The sequence below is a fragment of the Poecilia reticulata genome, chromosome 5, assembly GCF_904066995.2.
Source record: "Poecilia reticulata chromosome 5, P_reticulata-male-v2, whole genome shotgun sequence".
Lineage (NCBI taxonomy): Eukaryota > Metazoa > Chordata > Actinopteri > Cyprinodontiformes > Poeciliidae > Poecilia > Poecilia reticulata.
In genome coordinates this window covers 32,436,383-32,453,542 of record NC_088834.1, presented here as the reverse complement: position 1 = coordinate 32,453,542, position 17,160 = coordinate 32,436,383, and the positions used below count along the sequence as shown (strand labels likewise).

The 17,160-nt window shown below is 37.3% G+C and overlaps 2 protein-coding genes across 2 annotated transcripts in view; one reads left to right on the top strand and one right to left on the bottom strand.

The window, feature by feature from the left end:
• Nucleotides 1-174: 174 nt before the first annotated feature.
• On the bottom strand, nucleotides 175-15,554 carry LOC103465465 (calcium/calmodulin-dependent protein kinase type 1D-like). The gene is made up of 13 exons (XM_008410331.3): nucleotides 15,436-15,554; nucleotides 13,895-14,006; nucleotides 9,789-9,914; nucleotides 9,525-9,599; nucleotides 9,031-9,169; nucleotides 8,118-8,241; nucleotides 7,146-7,221; nucleotides 5,878-5,990; nucleotides 4,331-4,409; nucleotides 4,156-4,243; nucleotides 3,275-3,633; nucleotides 1,996-2,080; nucleotides 175-1,908 (listed from the first exon to the last, which is right to left on the bottom strand). The coding sequence occupies exons 2-12, from the start codon at nucleotides 13,978-13,980 to the stop codon at nucleotides 2,017-2,019; spliced, it is 1,329 nt and encodes a 442-aa protein (XP_008408553.1). The 5' UTR covers nucleotides 13,981-14,006; nucleotides 15,436-15,554; the 3' UTR covers nucleotides 175-1,908; nucleotides 1,996-2,016.
• Nucleotides 15,555-16,061: 507 nt separating this feature from the next.
• Nucleotides 16,062-17,160, top strand: part of zbtb40 (zinc finger and BTB domain containing 40) — a 55,704-nt gene continuing 54,605 nt past the window's right edge. The window contains exon 1 of the mRNA XM_081607501.1: nucleotides 16,062-17,035. The gene's annotated coding sequence lies outside the window, so the exon portion shown is untranslated. The remainder of the gene's footprint in view (nucleotides 17,036-17,160) is intronic.

Below are 17,160 nucleotides of genomic sequence, written 5' to 3'. Positions count from 1 at the left end.
AAAACCTAAAAGAACTACTAAAACTAATAAAAACTAAACTAAAACTACACAATTTTTTAATAAAAACTAATAAAAACTAGCAAACACATGCTGAAAATGAATTAAAATGACAAACAAAATAAAACAACTAAAACCCCAAACTATTATAACCCTGATTCAAAGAGAAACAGGAGCAACAGTCACCATATATTTAATGTGAAAACAATACAAAAATGCACTGTACTCTATATGGAAATACAGTCTTACATGGCATCACTAGTGTCGACTAGAGATGCACCGAGAAATGGGCGGCTGGTCGGAGAAGACGATTCGTTACAAATTACTGAACGTTGAAAAGCCATTCAGCAACAATAAGATCTGATCTATTTCTATCCAGAAAGCGCCACCAACACTTTGTGATGCAGACGTTCTTACGAAGAAGAAAATTCAACGTCAGCCATTTTCAGTATCAATGAGACGTTTCGAAAATACCTGGATTTGCATATCATACTGGAGTTTTCTTTTCTGGTGTGAAACGAGAATCAAATCACACCCTCCGATGGGAACTTATTTTCAAACTTGTAAAGATGCTAGTTGAGGCAAAGGCTGAGCATAACAGCCACCTTGCTCTGTTGAAGACTTTTGAGCCTTTATCCTAGAATGAGAACATTCTGGATTTGGAAATGTTGTCCACCGTTTGGTACAACTTATGATCTGGATTCTCCAGAAGAAACACAGAGGTTTATGTCTAAAGTACTAACCAGGTCAAATATACTTTTAATTTTGGTTTTCATTTAACTTTTACTTTACCAGGATATTAAAAAAAACATTGATATTAAAGAATTTCAAGGGAGTCTAAGCCAAGAGGCAGCATATGTCTGATGTGAGATACTATACTCAGGTCACTAAAGGTAAATGAAAATGTGTGGCGCAAAGGCTGGACTCAAATATTTAACTTTTAGTTATGGCTTCTAAAAGATCCTGATGTGTTAAAGTCTTTATTGGCAGATCAAACCTTTAGAAAAAAAAGACTGAAATCGACCACAGATTCTGTTATCGGTGCATCTCTAGTGTTGACAGCATCTTTTCACCAGCTTGTGGCACTTTATCACTTTAGTTATGAGAGCAGCTTACAGACATATGAGAGAAAAGCACAGCAAACAGCCTTCTGATGGGATTCAGTGATGCTGTGGCAAAGTTTTACTAACATCCGCGTCAGCGTGATTCAGCATGAGCAGTAACACACAGCAGGCCCAAAACACTGTCAATATCCAAAACATACATGTCCAGAAACCTAAGCATTTTTGAAGACCGCCTGAGCCTCGGTGATTTACCATAAGCTCATTCAAACTGTCACTCATAGCTGTATTTTCATACACTGACATATCCAGTGGTGAAATGTGTGACAAATGAGATCACTTAATATAGTGGGATCATGTGTGAAATGGCAAACGACTGGCTCAGAGTAGAGGACAAAAACAAGTTTGAACTCTTCAGTGGCCTTCATTGGATTCCTGGCAATGATAGAAATACAGTAGACAAGCAGAGCAAATATGCAGAGACACAATAGACACAAACGGATCACAAATGACAAGACTTTGAAGTTAATACATCGTAATCCCATCCCAATTCCAACCGAATTCAAATATCAGTGGTAAATAAATATAGGACATTATTTAAATGATCTATGTCTATATATGACAAGCACAGTTTTGTTACATACTGGGCTTCATTATCAATGAATAATAATTTTCAACCTGTGTCTATCTTTGAACATGTTATTGAAGTAATTAAGTTTTAAACATTTAATGTGTGTATACTGTCTCTGAATCTGAAGTTGTAGAACAAACTCCAATGGGCCTGTTATCTGCAGCAAACAGAGTGATGGAGTTCAGCAGCAGGCCTGTGAGGGTCAACGACTCAGGTCAACTGCAACAAAACAAATCAAGAATCAGAAAGGGGGAAAAAAGAAAGAATAATAATCTGAATGCCACAAAAGGAGCAATGCTATTTTACCTTCAGAGGGGACTCTGTTCATCACATGATTGTACAGACTCCAGACTGAAGCGGCTGGTCCTTCCTCTGACCTACAACATCCAAGCTGCACCGCAACATACAACAAGAATTCATTTAAAGAAAGATTCCCCCCCAAAAATGAACAGCACAGCTCAAAACAAAGGGCATTCTGAGAGCTCAGTACTGGGAATGTGGTGTTCGATCTGAAGAAAGGTATAGCAGCACTGTTTTTCTGTCTAATGAGGGCATTGATAAAATTCACATCAACTCAAGCAATTCACACATTAACAATCATTGGTTTGATACATTCACAAGGTATCAAGCCTTGTAAAACTTGTGTAAAACCTCTGAGGGTGGGGAAATAAGTACTGAACACATGAAGAAAAGGGTGTGGAAGTAATGGGAAGCCAAGAAACCGACTGAAATCTGTCACCATTCAGAAAGCTTCCCAGCTTTTGTGTGAAAATCACTATCAGCTTTTATAATATAAACTGATAGTCTGTAAAAAGAATCCTTGATACCAAATTATTGTGACAGACTGTGGTAAAACAAAGGAAATCCTCACAAAAAGTCTTAATGTTGCTAATGGCAACTCTAATGTTCTACTCGGCCATAATCCAGAGGTGAACATTTCACAATGAGTTAGCAACGGTCAGGTGGCCTTTGTAAACCTTCTGACAGGTGAGTTGAAACAATAATGTAATATAAAGAAAAGGAGATAAAGATATCAAGCATTTTCCCCTATAAATACAACAAGTCAACTGCTCATCCACAGAGGAACACTCACTGCGCAAGACTCCACTGCTGAATGTAAAGAATGTTGAAGCTTGTTTAAAGTTTGCTGCTGAAAATTTGGACAAGCCTGTGAAATACTAGGACAATATAGTCTGGTCAGATGAGGCCAGCAGTAGATTATTTGGAGGTGATGGGCAGGTGATGATTGGAGGAAGAATGGTTCTAAAGTCTATCCAACTAACCTTTCATTGATTTAAAAAAGTAAAGCAGAAAATCTGTGGAAAGAACTGAAGAGTGGTGTGAAAAAGTATTTAATGCGTTTCTGAAAGTTTGTTCAATTTACTATAAATACTCATGTGTCGTTCCAGTCTTCACCTCTAACTTCATTTTTAGTCTAATTCGTTTGTGTGGGTTGCTGCCGACATCTGGTGTAAATCTTGTCTCAATAACTCCATGAGAAATATTTGAACTGAGAACATGTTCCATATTTCTTTTCACAGTATTTTTACATGGTATATCTAAAAAACAGGAGAGCAGCTCTCACCTGGGAGACGGCCTGAAATGAGTGTCCCCTTCCGAATGGAAGCTGTGGGCGGCGCCTCTTGGATCTGCCATGACGGTAGCCGTGCTGCCAGGTTCGCTGTGACTGGATCTGAGGAGCGGACACATCTCTCTGCCTGACTCTGCGTTAGCGCTCTGTGAATGACTCGCCATCACAATAGGGTTCCCGTTAGGATCAAGGGGGTCCCCCTTATCGCAGCAGGGATTGGGCAGCTCAGAGTCGGAATGAGAGGAAGACTCCACTACGATGTTGGGCAGAGAGAGGGGCGAGGGGAAGGACTCGCTGTGGGGCAGCTGCAGTTTCATCATGTGGTGGATTACTGAAGCTGCATTGAAGGCTTGCTGTTGGACAACGCACAGAGAGAAAGGACTTTATGAGAGTGGAGAAAAGAATGATTACTAATTGTTTAATATTAAAATATAACTCCTTATGAACCTTTTCATCCGTCAAATTAAATCAATTGAATGTAGTTTATGTTTATAGCACAAGTTCACAGTACTATTAATCTTAAGATACTTCATAAGACAAACAGGTCCAGTTACACCAAAATCTAGTTCAGTTCCAATTTTGTTCAGTTGAATCCATTTCATTTTAACATATTCTAATACAGTAAGACTTGAATACAATCACATACAGCCAAATTCAGTCTAGTTACAACACAATACAAAGGTGGATTCATCTTATTAGTGAACATTTAAAATTTGTATTAAGGGGGAAGTATTAAGTATTTCTAAACATTTATTTTTATCAGTCCCTTTGTTGTGGACTAAGTGTCTTAAGGGATCAATAAAGTGTTATTATTACCTATCAATTATCTTAAATCTAATTCTGGTATTAAAGCAGCATGCAGCAAGGTCACTAACCTTCCATTTGGATTTGGCAAAGTTTCTCCCCATCTGTTCACAGACAGACTGATAAATGTCCAGGTCTTTGGCTGTGTTTTCAGCAATCCTGAAATCACATCAGTAGTACGTGTTAGCAGGAACACGCTGAAAAACAGATTAAAGAACCTGTTTGTGGTTAAGAGGGAGAACTCACCATGAATGCCGGAGTGCTTGTTCAGTAGTGAAGCGTTTCGTGGGGTTTTTTTCCATCATGTTCCGAATGAAGTCTTTGGCTGTTGACACATGAGGCAGAAACTTTATGCTTGATGCTGCTAAATCGGAACATGTTTAAACATCTGCAGACCTAAACATGGCACTGGTGTTATTCAAGTGTTTCCTTAGAGTCACTCATTTAGATTGCTAAGAGTCACTGAAATGTCCATGAAGCACACTAACATTCCAAACAGTCCATTCTAATTGCAATATCGTGCAAACTGATCCTGCGATGGTAATTACAACAACAAAACAAAATGCACAGAAATGTTTATTGTATCTGTATATTCTGATCAGTTAGCCAAGCACGTAGCATAAGCTGAATGTTTAAATCCATGTTGTAGATATTGGCCAAGACACTGAATTCAGCAAGCAACACAAAGGCATGTGAAAGGCATGGCCTGTTTAATTTAGCATAGTAGTGGCAGAGAGTGTGCTATGATTTGCTTATAATACACGGTAGATTCTAGAAACATTGTTCTAGAAACATGAGAGGCAGGCTTGGGGTCTTTCCACACCCTCGTTTTATGTTCCATAGGTGAGGCTGGAGACCGTGAGGAGGAGCAGGCCCGTCACACTCCCTGCCAGTGGCAGGGACCCATGCTGGTGGGTGCCATTATTTCAGGTCTTTAATTTCTACATTTCAAACCTTTTTGCAGGTTTGAAATGTAGAAATAAAATTTTTATGCTCATCTATGACATGTTGCTGCTTCTGGTTAGTGTAGATAGAACATCTGAAAGGAAGGATTGTTGGGAAGAAATAAAATCTTTGAAAGGGGTCGTAGCTGCTGGTGTTGCTGTGGTAATCTGATGGAACATTGTGAGCTATTAATCCAGAGGTTGTGATGTTTATCCAGGGTAACAACATTATGAAAGGAGAATTATAATACAGTTGAATTGTACGTCAACATAGTATCTGTCCCAGAGCAATAGAGGTTTCTGGAGCCAGCAAAGGCCTGACAAATCTCTGATTTTAATCACTGATACAAACAACACCAACAAACCTGAACAATCACAAACTGACCTAAAACAAAACAGAGACAAAATATCACCCATTATCATCTACATAACCATTTATCTGTCTATAATGCTATAATGGTGTAAATGGCATTCAGTGTGTGCAGCAACTATATCTGGCTTAATCCAGCAGGTCAAACCACTATAAATGTCTCCAGAGGCTGATGTCACGGTATGCTTGATTAAATATGCTAATCCTAAGGATTATGTGAACAATCCTGCTCTATGCAAGCCAAGGAGAGGCAAGTTTATTTATATAGCACCGCTGCCACACAAGGCAACCCAAAGTGCTTCACTGATCACCAAAGGAAAGACAGAAAGAGTTTTATTCTGAAAGTAATCTGGAAAGTCATTGCAAGTCTTGTTGGGTCAGAGTTTCAAAGGGCCAAGTGGTGAGGGGTTTGTCAGCCAGCCTAGCATAGGTTTGGTGTTTTGATTGGTAATATAGATCTGAAAAACTTATTTTCTTACCTGACTCAGAGATGTCATCCCAGAAAGGTGAATGGAAGGCATACTCAGCCCTCATGATCTTTGAAAACAGACGAGTCTCGTTTTCTTCGAAGAACGGAGGGTAGCCACAGAGTCTGCAGAACGTAGAGCAAAATTAGCTACTGCATGGAGTTAGCATGAGTGGGTTTTCTCTGGGTACTCCAGCTTCCTCTCACAGTCCAAAAACATTGCCAGTCCATGCCCTGCGATGGACTGGCAACCTGTCCAGGGTGTTGTTGACCACTGGAGATAGGCACCAGCACCCGTCGCAACCCCCCTAGGGATAAGTGTGTAAGATAACGGGTGGATGGAATGTTGTCCCTTAATCTAACCCTGCTTTAAACTTTTCTCCCAGACCTCAGTGGATAATGAAATCCTCGGTTTTCATTATGCTTTTTGTTCACCACTGTTCTCCAACGACTTTCTGGAACAACTGGACTCTTCCATGTATATACTGCTGAATTTTAAACTTTGTATAGAGCCTGATTGAAAAACTGATTGTCAGTTGATCTCAAAATGCAAAGAGAAGACACAGAAGGATTACACAAAAACATATTTTTTGACAATTGATGAAAAACCTAAGAATAAAACTAAACTAAAATTGTCAATAAAGGTCTCAGCAATGAGTAGCCTGACCGTTCTTGTTGATCACTTCAAAATATTTTCATAGACATGCTTGATCCGATTGTTTCTTATTTTGATGGACGGGGCCAAGAGACACTGAAGGGCAGGTACAGTCAAGAGTGAGGATGAGCAGAGGGGTGTGGTCAGGACAATAGAAAGCAAACTCTTGTAGTTTATTCAGGGTTTAGCTCGCTTGATTCATTTGGTTTGGCAATTTACAATTTACTTTTATTGGTTGAGTTAATTTAAAAATCTGCCTTTCATCTGAAGCGCTATCGATCAATGCTTGCCGCAGAGCACTGATCAAAAGCGATCAATGCTGCCCTCTTTGGGCGGAATGGCAATACAGTTTTAGGCAAAATATTGCAGAATTAACATAAAATTAACATAAAAAGTTTTACATAAAAATGTAAAACTTTGCACAAAAACTTAAAGGTCCAATTTATAGTTTGTTTGCAAAAAAAGTTGAACAGGTGTTTAGTGATTCTTTAAATGCAGTTATGAATCATTTGCTTGTATTATATTTTTTCCCCCTCTTATTCGTGTTTGTTCTTTTTGCATTTTGAAGCTCTGCTTACGACCTGATTATGACTCGTGTTAAGGTTGCTGAGGTGAAACATACTTACAGGATGTATGTGATAACTCCAATGGACCAGCAGTCCACTGCTTTGCTGTAGGGCTTCTGAGCCAAAACTTCAGGAGCTTAAATGAAAAACAGCGGACAACATTCAGGTTCAAAAGCACTTCCCATCAAGAATGTCAAGCTATCATGTTACACAAAGAAAACTGTTGGCATGAAATAAAGTCCTTTTTTTTTCAGACCAAAAGCCTTATTAGATATCTCAGACACATAATTTGGAATTTTGTGAAATTTGCTGTATGACAGCAGTGTTAAGTTATGTATAAGTCGTCGGTTTGTGTCAGTGTTTGCGGCTAAGGATTTTTGTTAACTTGCTGTTATTTGGAATTTTGCCAATAAACGCTTAATAAGAAAAAAACAGCTTATGTTTGTGTGTTATGCAAAATGAAATGTACTATAAAGGTCCTGTGTGAATACAACTAAACAAGAGATGATACATAGTTGGATTTTGAATTGAATTTTTGTAAAAAAAAAATAAAATAAAAATTACAAACTCAGTTTAATCCCTAATACTGGAAGTCAATGGGGGGCTTTTTAAAGTTTGCATCTCACTACCCTGTGATTTTACTGACAAAAACGATTCTGTTTAACTCTCTGACCTGTTTGATCTTTTCTATTTCTTGAATAATCTAGCATTTAGTATTTCTTTTTATGTCAAGAGGATCAAATTCTGTGGCTTCACTTTGTTCAATTCTGTTCTTGTAATTTATTTTTACTTTATTGGAGTTTTGAACCATTTCTGCCTCTGAAATAAACTTCTAAACATTGACAGATAAAAATTATACTCAAAGATAGCGATTAGTGTGTAAACAAGTTGCCTTCATTGGTGGTGTGCAAAGTACTTTACAAATTAGCAGAATCTAATTTCGTCTGGAGTTGGACTACTGAAAATCAACAATTAACATAACATAATGACAGTATTCACACAAGATTTAGGCAAACCTTAAGATTGACTTACCAACATAACCTGGAGTACCACAGGCTGTAGACATGACTCCATGCTCAAGTGTCTTAGACAGACCAAAGTCACTGACCATGATCTTAGCATTCTCATCCATGTTGTAGTACAGCAGGTTCTCAGGCTGTGCAAACAGACAAAGAAACATAAAAGATGAGAACTTCACTAACTTCATAAATACCTGGAACCACAGGAACCAGATTTTATGGTGGTCCAAAGTAAAACAGCCCAACCATGGAAGTAAATGTGTGTCTCTAGGATAATCAGATTGAAAATATTTGAATTTTAAAAGCTTGAATGTTTTATGTGCAAAATCATTTAACACTTTTTCAGTTTTCAGTTAAACTGAAAAACCAACTATTGAAAATGTGATCACTTTGAAATAGTAATGTGATTTTTTTTTTTGCTTGAAGTGAAAATAAGAAATGAAATTTCAACCATGTCAAAAAGAAAAACAATTAAATTTTCTTTAGGTTAAAAATGTATTCTGAATATATTTTAACACTGAAAGAGAAAGTACAAATATACAACATTAAAATTTCAGTGGCATTTTATTTATTCAAATCCTTGTGACATATTTATACCAAACCTTTAATTACCTGTGTATCTAGTAATCACAGCAAGCCTATTTTTATCTACTATAAATAGTGACCATTTACAATACTGATTTAAACAGTTTTTTATTATTATTGTTGTTTATTATTAATATTTTTTTTTTTATTTTTTTTTTTGGTAAAAAAAAAATGTGGATGTAACTTTTTATACTGCAAGGTTGTATCTGCACAAGCTGCTTGGGTGTATGTGTGTGTGTGTGTGTGTGTGTGTGTGTGTGTGTGTGTGTGTGTGTGTGTGTGTGTGTGTGTGTGTGTGTGTGTGTGTGTGCGTGCGTGTGTGTGTGTGTGTGTGTGTTTACCTTCAGATCTCTGTGCACTATGCTGTTTTTATGAAGATAGCTGACAGCCTCCAGCACCTGTTTGACCACTTTGCTGGCATCCTTCTCAGTGTAAACCCCTTTGTCTAAAATGCGATCAAACAGTTCGCCGCCGGACACCCTGTTCATGCACACACCGACACAAAAACAGGAAGGTCAGATTTTCAACCTTTCTAGAAATCTGCTGTGATGTCTTTAAGTATGAGTATTGATTTTTCTGCATCCTTTGTTCCAAGGCATTTGTCATTAGCTGATTTTATTTTTAACAATTACATTTAACATTTATTTTTATCAAAAGCTATGGCTTATTATGATCAACATTAGCTTTTAGGTAATGCCTTTATTAGTAGTAGCATACTGAAAATGTAGCTATAAAACAAACAAAAAAAAGATTTATGGTTTAATGTGAATTTCTTTTCTCTTATTTTTGCTATTGTTCAATATAGTGATGTGACAAAATGAATGAGTCCACGTACAGTTGCATGACAAGGTAGTAATGTGTTCGGCTTTCATAAAAGTCCTCCAATCCTACAACGTTATCATGTTTTATCCTGGAAGAGAGACAAAGACAAAGATGCATTTTGGCTGTTAAACTTTTATTTACAAGAGCTTACTCAAAAAGATTTGTAAAAAAGAAAAACAGTGAAGAAAAGGAACAGTCAGCTTTTTCAGTCTTTCTGTTTCCTAAAATCTGATTGAAATTCTCTCTGTGAATTGCTCTGAAAATGTGTGAGTTTTACCTCTTCAGCACGTTGATTTCATTTTCCAGATTGCTGTGAGTGAGGTGCTTTTTCTTCAGACACTTCAGGGCGTAAAGCTGACCTGTTTTCTTCTCTCTCACCATGTAAACCTCCGAGAACGACCCCCTGCATGGACACGCCACAGAAAGGCCACGTGAAAACAGTATCCGTTTCTAACGATGGCATTCACTTAAATGACATACACAACACTCTTTTTTTTGTTGTTGGGTTTGTCTTAGTTTTATTGCTAGTTTAGATTGTTGGAAGTAGAGTTTTTTAAAGTGTTGGCCACTGTTTAGCAGAACGTCAATGCCTCAACCACACCTCTAATTACCTAACAGCCTATTTCTCACCATTTCCCAAGACCTATACATGGAACACACAATTATCAAACACAACATTGTTGATAATATTTCAGCTCTACAGAGAGAAAAATCCCTTCCGTTGGCTTCGATGCCAACGTCTCCAATTTGAGAAGACTTCTCCTTCGTGGGCTTTTTACTGTAAGTTGGACCAAAAGGTAAATGCTTGTCTGCTCAGATCATCAGGCTGTGTTTGCATTGATGACCAAAGTGCAAACACACAATCAAGAAATGATACAATTTGTTCATTAGCTCCATTTGATCGCAGTCCAACATCCATTTATCATCTATTCAGAATACATTCACGACCATTTCCACAATATAAGCATGCAGATGCATTATTGCACTTGTCCCAAATCAAGACTAGCTTTATTGTTAAAGTGTGTTGATGTGCAACAGGGATTGCAACAACTTTTAGCTAATGTGAATCTTAATAATTATGATTTATAATTTATTATTAATGAAATTATCAATGAAGTTACGTTTCTTTTAGTTAAAACAAAGTCGGATTAGCACCTGATGATCAGGAATCATTAGCCAGACCCATTCAATGCACACACACACACACCAGAACAAACCTACCCAATCATTAACCTTACAATCAAAATATTCTGCTAACTTCTTTGGTGGCACTACCAACACTAAAATATACACAGTATTATTCTTACTAAGTCATTTACCTCTTTTTGTGTTTGCAATATATTCTAATTTAGACTCTGATAAAGTGGCGTAAACATTTTTTTGCTGATTTTTTAATTGTTTCCTCTTTTTCAGTACAGAGGTATGTTTGAAATTTAGGGATAATATTCTGTGGACTGATGAGACAAATAGATTTTTTTTTACATATCTGAATGTATACATCTGAAGTGTACAGATTATTTTTTCACAAGGAGCCAGGCAGGCTTGGAAAGCTTTTTTTTCCCTGACATATAACATCACTGAACGCTGCATTCTATATTTACATTCTGTTGATATTAAACATCGTTTGGTGATCTGAAACATTTAAACATGACTAAAAGAACAAACAGAACTATTCTGTAAGTTTGCAGCTAACTCTTCCAAGCAATGTCTATGATTCTGCTTGTTCCTCTTTTGGCTTTGAGGAACATTCATGAGCTACAGAAATCTTTTTTCACAGTTTTATTCACACACATAAACAGAAGCCAGTGAAGCGCATCCTGAGCTGAAATGAACTCCTTGCATAAACGCAGACCTGGTTCTTCTCCGACTATCTAACTTCACACTCATTCAGCACGGACTCATACACTCATTCTCCTAATCCTCTAATGAAGTTGTGCTAGGATGTTCCAGCTCAGTTCCTCTGACGTAAGCTCTCAGACATGCACAACAGACACACACACACACACACACACACACACACACATGCACACAGGACACATTCAGAGCCAGGTGAGAAATGTGCAATAAAGCAGCTTTGAACAACAGGAGTGAGTTCATCCATACACCTGTCCACTGTGTGTTACAGGTGACTGTCCTGGCTAACAAAGCCACCAAGCAGTCTCAATCTGGGCTAATGAAGCACATGATGCAAATTATAAGAGAAGGCTGTTTTTTTTTACAGTGGGTTTGATTAGCTGTGCTGATTGCCTCAGTGTTCAAATGAGTGCCTTAATACAGTAGGGCCACTTAATCGCAACAACAAAAGCTACAATATGTTTTTGATTAATATAAATACATAATGATGTGAGGAATTGGATCATGATATCATATATTGTAGCATTTAGCCAAGATATTCACATTTCATGGAAATTTAAGGTGTCAGTACAAGAAGTCTCATAAGCTTGAACACAAAAATGCCTCAATAATAAAATACATTTAGCTTTGTTTAGTTTGTTTGTTTGCTTATAGCATAAACAAGTAACTATGTTAAAGTGAAACTAAACCCCCTAAATAAACTCTTTTTTTGCTGATAAACTGTCTAAATAGGTTATTGAATGGAAATCATCAGAACATGGCTCCTATATTAACCATTGAACAATGTTTTTACCAATATTGAACTGAGAAGGAGCTCCTATAATGAGCTCAGCAGATGTGCAGTTTCACCAAGTGTTTGCTAATTGCTGCTGGCTAGTCTGAAGGAGCAGAAGGGGGAGAAAGGTGTGGGAGGAGAGCTCTGCGAAGTGCAAGCTCCGAATCTTGGAAATTGCAGCTCTGATGAGAAGCTTCATTCGGTCCACCCAGATGGGACCGAAGCTTTTACACAGCTGAAGGGTTGCCATGGAGATATAAGGTTTTCTCAAACATGCCTGAAAGAATCAAGGCAACACTCCATGTATGTTTTTAATGAGGGAATAACATTATAACATGGCGTAAAGCTTAAAAATATTTTTTTTTTAAAGTTACATTTACATAATACTTTAAACTTTTTACTTTTATACACCTTACATCACTGATGACTTTCCCACCTCCTATTGTTAATATTTTATATGGAATTGTCATATAATAAATTATATTCTCTGTATGTTCTCCCTGTGCATGCGTGGGTTCTCTCCGGGTACTCCGGCTTCCTTCCACAGACTAAAAACATGACTGTCTAAAATTCTTCTAAGGCGTGTGTGCATGCGTGTGCGCATGGTTGTTTGTCTTGTCTGTCTCTGTGTTGCCCTGCGATAGACTGGCGACCTGTTCAGGATGATGGGCACCATCACCCCTCATTACCCCGCTAGGAATAAATGTGTTAGAAAATGGGTGGATGGAAATTATATTCTCATCTTATATATATATCTCTTCTAGTTGTTGTGCCCATTTGAGTCATGACTTACAGAATTAATATGTGGTAAATGAAGTATTTCTATGTAAATCCGCTTTTTGTACAAAATACTATACATTTGCATTATTCTGCTCTTTATAGGGTAAGACAAGGATAACAAGATGATATCTGCTAACCTGTGGAAGAGTCTACAGGTAGCCATTGAGCAGACATGTCAGTAGTAGGTTACCAAATGACATTTTAAAACAGCTTTACCTTAATAAGAGTTTTCTCATTATCACCATTTGATTTTCATACAACCAAGCTTAAAACCATGAGAGCATTATTTCAGCCAGCTGACCATCAGTGTGCAATAAAAGGTGGGCTTGGGGCAGAACATCATCAACCTTTACAGCCACACAAAGCTCTGATGGTCCAGCTCTTTCAGAAGAATCTTATTATAAGTACCTTCATGTAAGAGGGACATTTTGTGGTTTTGAACATGGTAAGTCTGTCTGAATTGGGCTGCGGTTGCTACTAAATACTTATACTAATTAGTAGATTGCTTTTCAGTGGTGTCAGTGGCGTTGTTGTTATAACGCCGTATGTTGTTTTTCTCTCTTTCTGCAGGTGTGGAAGCAGACTTCTAGGATGTTCTCTTGTCTTCCTTTCATCCTTCTTTCCTCTACTCTTATCCCCTTCTCATTTAAACTTTTTTCCCCACCTATCTCCCTTTCTTTTCCATCCAAGTGTACATTACATTTGAAGTAGACCCAAAACAATTTTTTTTTTTTTTCATTTATATATCAGGTAGAGAATAACAGTGAAAGCTGTAATGCTCCACTTGTGAAAGTAAATCAGTTGAGCTTGTCCTTGGCACTAAGGAAACAAACTATTCTGAGAACCAAACTGCCAGACCGGACATGTAAAAAAGGAAAAAAGCATATTTGCATGCAGATTGTGTTTAATTTGTTTGTATCCAATGTAAATGGCCAATGTCAGGTGTTAAGTCACTGAAGAACAGAAGTACTTACGATCCCATTTTTCCTTTGAAATCGAACACATCCTTGATGTTGCTGACATTTTTCTTCCAGCTGCAGATGATCTCCTTCCGCCCCATCTTGGCTCTGACGTTGCCGTAGACTCCTGCAGGACACACAGAAAAACCAGCAGTTCTTACACTGCACAGAGACAGCTCCACTCCAAAAGTCCTCTGTCATAAGCTACACCAATAAAATTTATTTTATTCTGACAGTATGATCATCATGGAAGTACTGAAACTATTAGATTATCTAAATATAATATTGTGATTTTGGAGCTGAAGTGGTTTGTGGATCTGATCAGGATGTCTCTTGGGGACCTCTGGAGGTTTGCCCCAGCATGTCCCACCAGGAGGAGACACCGTGTCAGACCTGGAGTGTACTGTGGGGACATGTGACCCTTATCACCTGGCAACACCTCAATGAGCTGGGATTAAAACAAATTTGGGCAAGTAAGTAGTTACATAAATTGCTTGACATCCATAATTGTATTCATTGCGAGTGTGAAATCAGTGTTAAGCTCAATTTGTACAGTTGAAGAGTCAAAGAAAAGCTGAGAAATAAAGTCAAATAATTGCCAATTTACTTACTTATCTATTTATTTATTTTACAAATGTCGGTTTCAGCAGAATTATTAATCTGTACCTGTTTAAGAATTCACCTATTTCCCCCCCACACCCCATCTCTGTTTATATAACCAGCTGCAGACAGGTCAGTTCCTACTCAGTAAAGCTCATTTGTACCTATCACTTACACCAGATTCAAAAAAGTACAGGATTAGAGAGATAAATAGCTGGTTAACTAATCCTCCCATTCATTCCCTCAGTCCTCTCTGCTCCAGCACTGTTCACAGGAACAGATTAAGGCCTATTTGACCCCCAGATCAGAGTTATTCAGTTCCATCCTTAAAAGATTAGAAATATTCACCTTGTACATGGTGTGACAAACTAGTGTTGATTGATTTTCTTCTTTTTTTAATTTACCATCTATTATCAAGAATACGTTATACAAAAAAAAAAACAAAACAAAAAAAACAATCCCACTGTTTGTAGCGCTGAATCTTTTCTGCCTAATTCATTGAGTATATTTTAGTTCAACTAATAACAAAACAACACAACTAAAGTTGTTTTATTATTATATTACCAAGTAGAGGTGCCCGACCAAACGACTTTTATCATATAATTGCTGCCTAAATCCTTTATAGACTGTCCTTTCAACGGTGCCACGCATTTTATATCGGAATTTAAATCATTATGACTAAGGCTAAGGCAACAGCAAATTAACTACGAAATAAAAACGACTTTTAAAAAGCAGAGTTTGTCTTTATGTTGTCCTAATATAGAGAAGCAGCTATAGTTCCCCGAGTTACTCACTACAGACTATAACTTATCAGAGCCTTTAGGTTGTGAGACACTTTCAAACAAAACAACACACACGGTTGCGAACACTGAACAATATTGAAAACAATAAATAAATATATACATATATCTTATTCAAAAACCCTAAGCTGGAAGTTTTGTAAATGTGTCTCTTACCTGTGGAGCGAAGCAGATGCGGTGACTCGAGGTATCCGCGCGTGTGCCCGCTGCCCCGCACTGCCTCGGCTCTTTATGGCCGGGGCGGGGCGGAGTCTCATTCACTCACATCGCGCGGCCTGAAAACGTGGACAGGGGTGGAAAACTGCGTCATGTTTTTATCACGAGGCCGCTTTTGCTTGGAAAACATTGCTACCTTACATCCATTTGCTTCCATATGCTTAATGGAAGCAAATTTTCAGCTGGTTTTAAAATATTATTCAGACACCTTTTGTGTATGGAGAGCCATTTCAGCCAAAATTAAATAAATAAATAAATGGGTGAAATAAATAAAAAATGAGTAAAATAAATCAAAAAATGAAGAAAATGAGTGAAATAAATAAATAATTTGTTAAATAAATAATTTAGCTTTTTCATTAACCCATTTTTTCATTTATTTATTTTTCATATTATCAATTTCTCAATTTCCCTTTTTTCATTAATCTATTTTTCATTTACCCACTTTTTATTAATCTATTTTTCATTTAACCATTTTTTAATTTAGCTTTTCATTAACCCCCATTTTCATTTCTTTATTTTTCATATTATCAATTTCCCAATTTCTCTTTTCATTAATCTATTTTTATTTATCCCTTTATCCATTTACCCATTTTTCATTAATTTATTTTTCAATTAACCTCTTTTCAATTTCCCTTTTTTACTAACCCAATTTTTTCATTTATTTATTTTTCAGATTATCAATTTCTCTATTTCTCTTTTTCATTAATCTAATTTTCATTAATCTATTTTTCATTTGTCCATTTTTCATTTATCCCTTTATCTATTTACCCATTTTTCATTAATCTATTTTTTAATTTAAACATTTTTTGATTTCCTTTTTCCTTTAACCCGATTTTCTATTTCCCAGTTTCATTAATCAATTTATCATATATCCCTTTTTTATTTACCCAATTTTCTTTTATCTATTTTTCATTCAACATTTGTTTGAAAAATCTTTACTTTTCCCATTTTCCAATTCCCCTTATTTATTTAGTATTTCCTTATTTTCTTATTTATCACATTCTATTTCCCCGCAAAACTTAGGAAAAAAATAAATGCAAATGAGGAGAGGCACGTCATCAGGCTACAACTTCCCCAATTGGTTGGTTAGCGTCACACCCATACTTTGCTTCAAGAAAGATGGCGACCTACTAACGGGTTATCAATAACCTGAAGCTCGTTAACTTCATTAGAAAATAGTGTTATTACTCCTGACTTTAGTTCTCGTGTGGCCGCTCAGACAGAACGTGTTTCAGTTGGCGGCTCTCATGGACTCAGAGCTTCACCGTCGGGAGTTTTTATAGTTTGAACGAAGCGGCCGCTGAAGTTGGCTTACGATTGAAGGTTCGGGACACCTTCGTAGCTACCAGCTGTGATCCAACTATAAGGAGCAACTTTACTGTACATCGTAAGTGAACTGCAATATCCAGAGGCAGCTCTACGGACCATCGGGCTGAAAGAATGAGAGTGGAGAGCCTTGGAGATCTGCGTCGGAGGCCATCTTTCAGACATGCACCGCTGCTGTCCGTCCAGGATCCTCCGGTTGCCCAGACGTTGCACGGTAAGCTACTAACGCTGATGTTTGTTTTCCAACTACAGTCATATTTAATCAATGGGGCTCAATTACGATCGCGGGAGGGTTTGAGTTGATCTCGGCAGTAGCTGACAAACTGAACGCCTCCAGGA